We start from the raw sequence: 12,486 nt of genomic DNA, 5'->3' as shown, positions 1-12,486 counted from the left end.
ATGATGTGGTTTACAAAGTCTTTTGTTTTAAAGTGCATGGTATGCAGGAAAATGCTAGAGTAGAATCGACACATGATTCATATAGAATGTGCCGTTCCTGTTTGCCAAGAAAACTGCTATCATACAACAAATCTTATGTTTTTGTCGTTTATGCCTTTGAAACACAGGCATTTGCAATGCAATATGCCAGAACTCTTAGTTTTAGACGTCAGCAAATTTAAGGTATAGGTATAATTTATTAGTGTCATAATGCCGCATTCCCATCTGCTGCTGGGACTTTGGGATGCTGGACGCTTAACACAGCTGCCAGGATGTTTCCTGTCATTCTGTCTTCGCCATGAACGGAGAGGGGATGGAAGATAACACTGCAACTGAAAGTAGATGAAAAAGAACCGGGAATCACACCCAACAACGACAGGGGCAGCAAAACATTCAATTGGGCAGATGCTTCCATTAATTCCCCCCCAAATTATTCTAAAGCTATTTTTGCTATGAAATGGATGGGTGTAGTGGACTGATTTTCTTTTAAACGTTCATCTCATTAAATCTAATTAAGGAATAAGCGATACAGAATATTTATTGAAGAAATGTCTTTTCAAATCGGTGCACTTGATTGGGAAAGATCAAGTGTTTATTGCAGAGTACAAGATAGCAGTCTTAATTCATAGTAATAATACATTGCTCAAAACTTCTCAATCTTTTCCGAAGGATGCATTTTGTTTATGCTTGTTGGCAGATATGCTTAGTCAAATGGTCATAATCTAAGTTAAAAAAAAAAAACACTCGTATTACACAGCGTACTGCTCATAACTGCATTTTTAGTTATATTTAGCTTTTAGCCTTTTTCTAGCCTGACAGGAAAATATACCCTCTTGTGGTCGAAGGCGTTTAAACAGCCGCAAAAGACTGCAGACAAATATAATTTGTAAACAAAGGTGAAACGACAAGTCATGATTTAAACTTTGGCTGAAGTTTGGTTTATTGACAAAAAACCAATAGAGCAGAATGTTTTCTCTCCATTTCAGATTTCTAACACACACTTAGTGTTCAGTTTGTCTCGTGGCTGTCAGAGCATAAAAATCCCGCTTCTCTCTGAATGTTTATCTGCCCCAGTCGCGTTCATTTGTAAATTGTGTGCACTTATTTTGTCCATTTGAAAGATCGACCAAAACGCATCTTGATACAAAGTTTAAATAGAGTATTCACAGACACATTTAAACAGGAAAGTTTTGCATGAACTTTAGTCTTTTAACAAGGCATGGCTGGATGGTGCGAGTTGCTCTGTCTCACACACAGGCTCAGAGCATGAGAAATTCTCCAACGTTATCAATACAGTTTCTGTACAGGAGTTTATCTAGCTATACAATGTGGACAACAGTTATAATTTAGCCGCTGGGCTCGTCACCAGGTTTTCGTATTTTAGTCTTACCGTTTTGAAGTCTTTTAATTTAAGTCTTGCCGTTCTCTTGTGAAGTTAGCAGGCAGAGGGGGACATCACAGTGTTATGCCGCAAGAGGCAGCATCGCGTGTTGCACAACAACGCTTAGCTCCTCACAGATGCACCTGCCTGTTAATCGGCCTAGTTTGCGGCACAACCGATGCAGATTAAATAAAAAATCCCTAAAATCGACAGATTTATCTGCCGGCCTATCAATAGGTTGACGTCTAAGTGTAATGACGTAGTGATATCAGGAGCAAGGGTTATGTACTTTGTGATCATGAATGGTATATTTTCCAAAAGTTTCAAACTTGGTACTAACCGATCTTTCGCTCTCATGTCCTCAGCATTCTCCATCAGACCCTTCTTTGGAGATGGTAACACCAAGTAAGACACTTGCTTCAGGCCTGAACCTCTTACCAGCCAACTGTGACATAGAGCAGACGGAGAGTGAGCTCAAGCCAAAAAAGAAGAAAAAGAAGAAAGCGAAGTCAAGCGAGGGCCAGGAAGTTAATGATATCAGTGGTGAAGCTGAAGGAGCATCGTTTCTGGTAAATGATGGAGATAGTGTTATGACTGCCATGGATCAGTCTGCCGTTGAAAAGAAGAACAAGAAGAAACCAAAGGAGAAGGAGCCCAAGGAGCCGAAAGAACCCAAGACTCCTAAAACTCCGAAGACTCCCAAGACACCCAAAGAACCCAAGGAGAAAAAAGTTAAGATCGCCACTCCAAAGCCTAAGAGCTCCAAAAAGCCCAGGTATGTGCTGAAACCTTTCTGCTTACGTTTTCCTAAAGATTGTGTTCTTGTATTATATACTTTTCTGACTATTTTTCATATTAGCATAGTGATAGTCAGATGAGCTTCATAATGCGCATTTATAGCAGTTGTTTTCTAGGTCTAGTATCATCTACTGCCATTGCCCAGTTCAGTCAATTCAGCAGTGCTGGTGTTTTTATTCAGTTGTATTGCCTTCAACACAAGACATTAGCGATATTGTGCGTTTTCAAAGGCTTTCTTTGACATTTTTTTTTATTTTGCTTTGAGCTAGTAACACTAAACCACAAACATCATAGGCTTTCTTGTGAAATCTCACCTACATACCTGAGGTCGATGCTGATGCAAATTATCATTAACATGAAAGTCTTGTCATAACCTCTACTCCGTGTCGGCGTTCTTTATCAGCCACTCTTTATAACATCATACGTTTATGTATGGCCTCCTTTTAATACACATCCCTATCATTATGCCGTCTTAAAATAATGCCCCTTCCCTTTTCCCAGCCCCTCCTTCCCCAACCCTCCACTTCTCAAAAAAAGCATCCAGCCTGAAAATACAAAGCAACAAGGTTGCATGCCTATTTTTCCTCTCGCTGAGGTGGTAACATGAGCCGGCTGAGGAATGTGTCAGCCTACCCCCTTAACCTCCCCCTCATCCCCCACCCATCTAAATGCCCAACGCTCCTCCGACATGTCCCTTTCATCCAGAGGAAAAGGGCTGGGCCAATTCAAGCACTCAGCAGCGCATCTGCAGCACAGTGCCGGAGCAGTAGGTCATCTTAAGGGGGAGGGGTGGGGAAGCGTGTGTGTGTGAGAGGAAAAGGGGAGGGGGATATCTCCATTCAAAATGGCACCTAATGCTAGTTAGTCCACAATGCTGTCTCATTAATCATGCCGGCCTGAATTTGACCAGATCCGCTACAGTTCTGCATATGTGGGTTTGATGAGCCCCTGTGGATGGTTCTTAACAGTGTGACCTCATTTCTCAAAAAGTGGACTACCAAGTTAAATCCGCAGAGCACGTCATTCCTTTGACAAGAGTTTGTCATTCATGTCCCTTCCCCATTGTCATTTTTCAAATATTTGCCGTCCGTCTTATCAGTTCGATCACTTTCCTTGTTTACTTGAATCAAGAAAAATGAATGGTGGTAGCAAAGTTGGACCTTTTAAAGTCTTGGCCTCATCTGTTGCTGTGCCTTGTTGGCAAAGAAAGTACAACTATAAATAGTGATTCTCAGGCCGCACCCTGAGTAAAATATCAGCGTCTGCATTGCCAGGTTTGTTTTCAACACATATTCATTGAACACTTCTGAAGGATCCCTCCTTAGTGTTGTGTTGTATGCGACTCTTTTCCCCCCAAAACAAGACTGCTTTGCATTGCAAATGCATCTCATCCTCAATTTATTGGCAGGTTCCCAAGCAACTAGCAAAGCCCCCATTTTATTCGCTGAGGTTGTGTTCTAACTGTTTGACCATCTAATTTGGTGAGCATTTCATCTGCCGCTTTGATTTTCATTTGTCTCGTGTCGAAGTCTTTCTTTCTCTCGTTCTCACAGATAATCTTAGCTACATCCTGTGCACTCAAATATGAAAACCACAACAGTCGTGGTTGCATAGGAAGTGCTGCAATGTGTGTTAACTTAAAGCGCTTCACTTGCGGGGCCAGCTTGGCTGTTTGCTCGCAAGTCTTTCTACAGCACCTTTACACCACACTGCTTGCTTATTTGTCCTCAAACAAACACTTGTCATGTCTCCCCTTCAGGCTCTGGTGTGAAAAAGTATTCTGTGTGACATTGAACCTCAAAGTGCAGAGAGGATGATGGCATAACAGAAGGAAAGTCTAAGCATCCAACCTTATCATCCATGTTTATTTTATCCTTCCAAAACTTGCAGGCCTGGCCCACGAGGGGTTGGGAGTTTTCAGTTCCTGTGAAGCCTTGTGTGTTGCTGCTTTGGTGATCAGACAGGCCACCGCTTCAAAAGAAAGGGAGAGGCAGTGCAGTGAATAAATTTGTGAAGTGTGCCCGAACGATGAATGCGTAGCCACTGGGGGACAAGCAAGAGCGTAGATACACGGCACCGTTGCTACACACTTCCATCAAAGTGTCAGGCATTTAAAAACAAAGAGCAAAGCCCCCACACACACTGCACAAGGAAGAACCTCCGCTTTCAAATAACTTTAGTAGGAGTCCTAAATGTTGGTTGAAAGTGCACCTTTATGGCTAAATTCCTCAGTGGCCAGAGGCATTTTGTTAAGATTTGGAAAGTATTAATGTCCTTATAGGTAATTTGAAGATGATGTAACCGCTTGAGAAAAACTTGGTGCTGTGCTGCGTGTTACAATCACATGACCAGCACTAATAATTATTACTTGATAGACAGCAATGCTGTTTGGTTTCGGTATAATCATAACTCGTAAACAAACTACTTTTCTTAGTCCACCTTTAAGATGTCAGTTGCATTGTTTTTAGAGATGGTCGGTAAAACACGGGGGTCAACGTTACACGCTTGTCCATATCCGGTTGTGGCATGCGTGATTCTGCAGCTCACAGCGGTGGTCTAATAAACCTCCCTTGACAGTGGTGGCGAGTAATTGAGTGGATCCGCAGCATGGGTGACCTTGCTCTGAGAGCCCAAGGTGTGATACCGTTGCTTCCCCCCATCTCTTCCTTCGCATATGCGAACACACACGCTGTTTCTCCTTGATTGGCCCCTAACGCTTTCACACACTCTTGCGTGCCTTCGTTGTCCTTTACCACCTTTAATCTCAATCCTTCTCCTAATTCTGTCTTTCTTTCCCTCCCTTTCTCATTCCATGGCAAACTTTCTGTTCATTCTCTTACATATCTCCACTCACCCACACACATCCTCTTTCCACACGTTCTCAGTCCAGCACTCTTGGCGAGGCTGGCGTTTCCCCTCCCTTAATTCAGGCACAATTTAGCGCGATTTTGATCCCACACCGCCTTTGATTGTTCATGATAGCACTCTTTTTGTAAAAGGGTGTGTTTGGGTCTGTCTTTTTGATGTCTCGTCTATCTTTTTTATGCAACCTCATGTTTTGTCTTGTGCCTTATCCTGTTTGTTTCGAAGGACGCGGACATCTATTACGTTCCATTTGCCTTTCTAGACCTGTTGTAGCATGTTGGTTCTTCAATTTCACGCTCTTGTTTACGGATCCATGTTTACATTTGCGCCTGTGCGACACTGCAAAGGAGCTGTTGAGAGTAAACAGACGTGTGTGTGTGCGTGTGTGAGCAGCTGCTGTTAGAGTGAGCACCATGGGGGGGTCCAGCTGAAGATGAGTCATCTCACTGGCGGCGGCAGGTGTCCCATTAACCCCCCGGCCCTCTCTCCTCCTCCTGAGTGTCAGCACTGGAGCGGAGCGGCTCACACAAACCTGCAACACGGCCCTTGTCCTTCCCCTACTAATGCCAATTAGCCCCTCTTTCTCTGCCCCTTCATCTCAAAGGCCACATGCGGCCCGGCTCGGCCGCCGCTACAGAATGTGTTGCCTGTGTTTCGTTGCAGCTCTCTGCCTTCTGCGATTCATAAAGGTCAGCTATGGAAAAGAAGCCAGTCACCCCCTCCTCTTCTGAGGGTGTTTATCCTGCCCTTATAGATCTTTTTTCCTCCTTTTGTTCGTGCCGCCGTTTTTCTGGCTGTTTTTGACAAGCAGTGACGGTATGAAACCCAAAGCCACAGAGCGGTGCGACTGCAGGTGCTTGAGGAGTGTTGGAGAGAGAGACTCTGACTGAGGCAAGCAGATGGCTTTAGCCAGTGGCGTCCAGCCAGAGGAACAGGTGCGGGTCACGTGACCGCCGGTTACCAGGGCGATTTGATTGCTCTTGGCGTGCAAGTGAAAAGAGAGGGGGGCCCCCAGAGCGAGAGAGCGCGAGAGCCTCCAGGGCATTGTGTAATCTGTGGCAGGGAGGGAGCGCGACTCTGAACTGGAAGTGGAGTTGAATAGTCCTTGCTCTCCACTCTCACATTCCTCCTTATGTGAGCGTAACCATTATAGTCTTTTCTCAAGAGTACCTTGTTTCGTTCAAGAAAAAGAGCTTGAGGTTTAACACCTCAAATTAATGTTAGTCATTCTAGTTTTGGATTTTGGATAAATGTACTTTATATTGTGTAGTTTGACATGACAATACAAATCCCGTAGATACTTTTTGATCACACTGGAGATGCACCGATATGTACATTTTGGCTGATAACGATAATCGATAATTCTTTAATAACGAAGCTGATCATTGATATATTGGCCGAAATACAGCATATAAATATTAATATAAAATTCCCTAAGACTAAAAACAAAAGGCAAAAAGTGGACAACAGCTTCAATTAGTCTGATTCAAACGATATGCTTTTGTTCGTATAAATAACACATTCATACAAGGTGTGTCTACATACTGTACCTACGTACATCAAAAATGTTTTGCTAATAGCAGTAAGTGAATGATCACGAGAGAAAGATAGTACTGTACTTTTTTGTGAGGAACTGTGAGGAGCGTGCAGCTAAATAAATTTAACCAGAGGAAATGATTTATGATGTATCTCCTATAATATATCGACCTGTATTTTATTAAACATATTTAAATGACTATTTATCTGCCAATACCGGTATGGCCGATAATTTATTGTGCATCCTTACTTGAAAGAATTGAAAATATACTGCTTGGCAGTACAACTAATCAGTGACATTGCAACCAGAAACTGTGGTTTATTGGTGTGATGCTTAATCTGACCAAATCTCATTGGTCACCCACAGTGCTAAGAAATCTGACTCGGAGTCCAGTAACAGCACCAAGAAAGATGCAAAGCGCAAGAGAGAGCCCTCAGTCACCTCCGATGTGGAGAAGACACCTCCGCATTCACCAGAGGAAGAGGAGGATGATGGTATACAGGTAAAGAATTATGTTTGTACTCTAATATGCAAATACAAATATGTTTGAACAGTTCTTACTTGATTCAAAGCGAAGCATGAATGCTTCAGGAGAAACACAGTTCAACTTAATCACAACTTTCTGACGTATGTTTGTGTGTGTCTACTACAGAAAAGACGATCCAGTCGGCAAGTGAAGAGGAAGCGCTACACTGAGGACCTGGAGTTCAAGATTTCGGATGATGATGATGATGATGACTCTCAAGGACCAAAGTCTCCAACTACTTCAGAGCACCAGGTCAGTATTATAAAAACTTGTGTTTGGGTATTTTGTGTATGCATGACTTGAGCTGGAGAACAGCTGATGTAACATGCTGTTGGTTATGCATGATGGATGTTCCCCCATTTACCCTTTATCCGTTTTGTTGTAGGAGATGCCGGATGCCGAGGGCCCTGTGGTGGAGAAAATCATGGGGATGCGCATGGGAAAGAAAGAGGTGAGCTAAGCAGCCAAAATCCTCCCACACGAGCTTTAACCGCTGCTCTCAACTGGATCAGGGGAGATTACACCTAACATCTGTCTCAAATCCTGTCCCAGACCCTGTCATTGTCGAGATGTCGTCTGAGTGGGCTGATATTGTCTTCACCTGACAGTTGTAGTATTAATCCGGTTCAGGACAGCAGAGCTCCCGAGTCGTGTCCGTTTCAGAGCAAAGCTGATGCGAGTTCTTGAGACGAGGCTGTGTAAGAATAAACTGTCTCAGCGTGATTAATCTCAGATTCTACAACGTTACTCCTTTGAAACGGCTCCACAAAACAAAGCTCCCCAAGCTCGGCAGCCAAAAATAATACGCTGTGCGCGTCTCTTAGTAGCGCAGCTGCAAACGGGCTCCCGCCCGAGGAAATGGTAGGTTTGGCGTCTGCCGTAGCGCTGTGGTTTTGGCAGGAAGCCAGGCCCCGGGTCAGCTCCCTGTGAATGGGGCTGTGTGTGGTAGAGGAGCTGAAGTGATTCATGAGTCAGCCGCACAACGTACTACTAGCTAGAGAAACAAAAAAGGCGGATTGATCTTTTCTTTTTCACTCCCAGTCTTTTAGTTGTCATACTGATTTTTTTGTCCTGAGGCATTACAGTAGAGCTGAGCAAGTTGTTTGTTAAAGAGAATAGTTGACGCTTCTGATGTCTGGGTGGAAGAGCGATAGTGATTTGTTGGCTCAAAACATGTTACAGATATGCACATTTTGGACTTCAAATAATGTTCCTGCTTTGTTTTTGTTTTGCAGCTTGATTCTGGTGAAGAGTTGGAAGTTGAAGAGTTTTATGTCAAATTTAAAGGCTTGTAAGTATCCATCTAATGCCATTTTTATTTTGTTATGATGTGAAGTAATTTAATTTACTATATTAAAAAGTTAAATTGCCTGTTGGAGGAGCAATGTTGCATCTTGTGGGCAAGCATGTATTCTTAAAAGTTAAACATTAATGGGATTTAAATGTCAAATAGTGCAAACATACAGCTGGTTATGTACTGTGCCCTTATTCAACTGTTAACCTATGAGCCTTTCTCAGGAAGGAAGCAAGGAAGTTTAAAACTACTAATGCAAAAGGATTCATGTCCTGTTAATACCTGTTTATTTGGGAGGACATGTTCTGTTCACAAACGAGACTAAGTACACATGCAATTCATGTCTTTGACTTCACTCTGGAATCACCTTTTTTGTTGTTTTCCCAGCTCATACCTGCACTGTCGCTGGGCAGACATTGAGGAGCTGGAGAAGGACAAGCGAATTCAGCAGAAGATCAAGAGGTTTAAAGCCAAGCAAGTCTTCAATAACTTTCTGACCGAGGTTAGCATCCACCCTCCATTTTCCTTGTCATCCACCATTTTGTAATTCTTTTTCCGTTCATTTCCCCCCCCGCTCATTTTATGGCCCTAACTGATAATGGCAGCAGTATGTATACTCAACAGTAGTGTGTTGTGCTGGTATTATGGTGGCTCTCTGAACAATCTCATCCACACTAGGGCAATAAAATGCCTCGCTTGAAGCCCTTATCTCTGTTACACGCAATCTCCCAGCATGACAGTGCACATACCGCCCGGTTAAGGTCACGAGTTTTAGGTAATTTAAGCAGCTGCATTAAAACGTGTGCCATTTGAGGTCTTTTTCGTTTCTTGTATGGAGCTCTGTGCTAGCTTTGAAGGGCGTTTTCAATCAATCAAGCCTGGTGGGGTTTTCCCTGAGAGATTTATGCCACCCACATCAGAAAGCTTAGAAAATGTTCCACCAGGTAGATTCTCATTTCAAGCCTTGTAGTGGTGGTGGCTCGAGCAGGATTGAAACCATCGTTTTGCAGTCATTCATCTAACCAATCAATCATGCTCTCATTGACAGATGGATGATGAGCCCTTCAATCCAGATTATGTGGAGGTGGACAGGGTTCTGGATGTGTCTGAAAGCACAGATGAAAATGGAGAGGTACAGCGTCTTGCTCATCCATCTGCTTCACTTGTTCATCAAGTCATCTGTCTCAAAACATAGATTTACCTTGATTAAAGCTCTTACTAGACGGGTTACCGCTATAAAGATGTCAGTCAGACCACCCCGTGAGAATTCAGAAAAATGTGTGAACTCTTGTCTTGTGGATGCATGTTTCTGCAGCTTGTAACTTTGTACCTGGTGAAGTGGTGTTCCTTGGCCTATGAGGACAGCACATGGGAGCTTAAAGCTGACATTGACCAAGGGAAGATTGAAGAGTTTGAGAGGGTGATGGCGCGTGAGCCAGAGCTAAAGCGTGTGGTAAGAGCTGCTGCTTGTCTTGTGCGCTTTATTTTCTCTTGAGTGCTGAGCGAGCGAGGGGAGAGGGCCACGTTCCTGCGGTTGCACGGAAACCACTAACGGGAATTGTTTTATTTGAAACAGGAGCGACCTCCCGCTAGCGACTGGCAGAAATCCGAGAATTCCAGAGAATATAAAAACGGCAATGCACTCAGGGAATACCAGCTGGAGGGAGTCAACTGGCTGCTCTTCAACTGGTACAACACGTAAGTATGCAATTACAAAGTCGTCCAGCTGCACTATGCACTCATACATAGTCTAAATCATCTGCAGGGCTGTTTAAACGCAGTGTTTTATGCAGGGAACAACTGAATTATTTTTTGGTGTAGCACTTATCCTCACACTCTTTTCTTTCGCTTTCAGACGAAACTGTATTTTAGCTGATGAAATGGGTCTTGGCAAAACAATCCAGTCCATCACATTCCTATATGAGATATACCTGAAGGGAATTTGCAGTCCTTACCTCGTGATCGCTCCTCTTTCCACCATTCCCAACTGGGAGAGAGAGTTCAGGACATGGACCGAGCTCAACGTAGTGGTCTATCATGGTAGCCAGGCTAGCAGAAAGACCATTCAGGCTTACGAGATGTTCTACAGGGACTCCCAGGTAAACATTTTCTCTCTTATCATTAAGTGCATCTATGAATCACATTACCTCTACTCTTCATAGAGTTTTGAATGTCAAATATGAACTATAAATTGACTTGAGGACAAAAAAAATATGACTTTAAGCAGTGTTCTTCAAGGCCCTTCATCATAAGCAATGTATCTTTTTCTGCAGGGCCGTGTGATAAAGGGAGCTTACAAATTCCATGCAGTCATCACCACTTTCGAGATGATCTTGACGGATTGCCCAGAGTTACGAAGCGTGCCGTGGCGCTGTGTGATCATTGACGAGGCTCATAGACTCAAGAACAGGAACTGCAAGCTGCTTGAGGGCCTTAAGATGATGGACATGGTTGGTGTCTCTTCTTTAACAGCACGCTTTGAAACTAACCTGCTGTTAGTCTTGGCTCAGATCTGTTAGATACTTTCATGTTATATACGTAGTTGTGCTAATATGAATATGAATCTGCCTGTGGAACTTAGCAAATAAACATTTTAGTTGTTGTGTTGTAAAAAAAATTATTCGTCTGAACCCTTTTGATGGGTTCGTTCTAAAATATCACCTAATTGTGGATTCTTGCACAGGAACACAAAGTACTGCTGACTGGGACCCCACTGCAAAATACAGTGGAAGAGCTCTTCAGTCTCCTTAATTTCCTGGAGCCAGACAGGTTTCCCTCAGAGATCACATTCATGCAGGAGTTTGGCGATCTCAAAACAGAAGAACAGGTACAGAATATCTTTTTTCCCATGACTTATTCACACTGTGTGTAAAGCTCTTCCGACCTGCCTAGATGGATTCTCTCTAATTGATTTCATGTTTTGGTTGTAGGTGCAAAAGCTACAGGCCATTCTGAAACCCATGATGCTGCGCCGACTGAAGGAGGATGTAGAGAAAAATCTTGCACCAAAACAGGAAACCATCATTGAGGTGGAACTGACCAATGTGCAGAAGAAATACTACCGTGCAATCTTGGAGAAGAACTTCGCTTTCCTGTCCAAGAGTGGAGGAGGAGGTGGAAGTGGTGGAGGAGGAGGAGGACCTAATGTTCCCAACCTGCTGAACACCATGATGGAGCTGAGAAAGTGCTGTAATCACCCCTACCTCATCAACGGTGGGCAAAAATAAAATCGATCTTTAGAAGAACAACAAAAACTGATTTTCCATGTTTGTGATTAAAACACTTATTTTTCTTAAATTGAGAGATTTAAGATGACCCCGTTTTAGTGTAATCTTTACAAATTAAGAATACACTGTTTCTTCTGCAATAGCAAAAATGAAATTCCGTTGTTGTTTTTCTGTAGGTGCTGAGGAAAAGATAATGGAGGAGTTTAGAGACAGTCATCCCCCCGACCACCCAGACTTCCACCTCCAGGCCATGGTCCAGGCTGCAGGAAAACTGGTGCTGATCGACAAGCTGCTCCCCAAACTGAAGGCTGGGGGTCACCGTGTGCTCATCTTTTCCCAGATGGTGCGCTGTCTGGACATCCTGGAGGACTATCTCATCCAGAGACGGTAGGATGCCTGAGGCCACAGCACTGCCAACAAATCTTAGAAATCTACCTTTAAATGCATTTTTTATTTTGTCTGATGGTGTGCAAATAGAGTTGTTTTTATTACCCATCTGTAGTTGCTGGTTAATAGAAAGCAGGTGACTAGTAGATGATTTTTAATAGCTAATGTGTGTTCTGTGATTTACATTCTAGGTATCCATATGAGCGTATAGATGGCAGAGTAAGAGGAAATCTCCGACAGGCAGCTATTGACCGCTTCTCACGGCCAGACTCGGACCGTTTTGTCTTCCTGCTGTGCACCAGGGCCGGAGGCCTCGGTATTAACTTAACTGCAGCTGATACTTGCATCATATTTGACTCTGACTGGAACCCTCAGAATGACTTGCAGGTAAGCTTGGTTTCCTAGCTATGAAATTTCTGAACGTTCAAAAAG

General features: G+C 43.4%; 1 protein-coding gene across 1 annotated transcript in view; it reads left to right on the top strand.

The window, feature by feature from the left end:
- chd7 (chromodomain helicase DNA binding protein 7) overlaps positions 1–12,486 on the top strand; it is a 44,770-nt gene that overhangs the window by 16,908 nt on the left and 15,376 nt on the right. The window contains exons 3-17 of the mRNA XM_056742516.1: positions 1,786–2,195; positions 6,987–7,122; positions 7,273–7,398; positions 7,532–7,597; positions 8,382–8,437; positions 8,828–8,942; positions 9,489–9,572; positions 9,756–9,893; positions 10,017–10,138; positions 10,296–10,539; positions 10,714–10,890; positions 11,124–11,267; positions 11,371–11,653; positions 11,844–12,054; positions 12,246–12,441. Of these exons, the coding sequence (XP_056598494.1) occupies positions 1,786–2,195; positions 6,987–7,122; positions 7,273–7,398; positions 7,532–7,597; positions 8,382–8,437; positions 8,828–8,942; positions 9,489–9,572; positions 9,756–9,893; positions 10,017–10,138; positions 10,296–10,539; positions 10,714–10,890; positions 11,124–11,267; positions 11,371–11,653; positions 11,844–12,054; positions 12,246–12,441 (2,508 nt within the window). The remainder of the gene's footprint in view (positions 1–1,785; positions 2,196–6,986; positions 7,123–7,272; positions 7,399–7,531; positions 7,598–8,381; positions 8,438–8,827; positions 8,943–9,488; positions 9,573–9,755; positions 9,894–10,016; positions 10,139–10,295; positions 10,540–10,713; positions 10,891–11,123; positions 11,268–11,370; positions 11,654–11,843; positions 12,055–12,245; positions 12,442–12,486) is intronic.

Source organism: Triplophysa dalaica, chromosome 3 (assembly GCF_015846415.1).
Source record: "Triplophysa dalaica isolate WHDGS20190420 chromosome 3, ASM1584641v1, whole genome shotgun sequence".
In the NCBI taxonomy this organism is placed as follows: Eukaryota; Metazoa; Chordata; class Actinopteri; order Cypriniformes; family Nemacheilidae; genus Triplophysa; species Triplophysa dalaica.
Note: the sequence above shows the minus strand (reverse complement) of the source record. Positions and strands in the feature narration are given on the sequence as shown.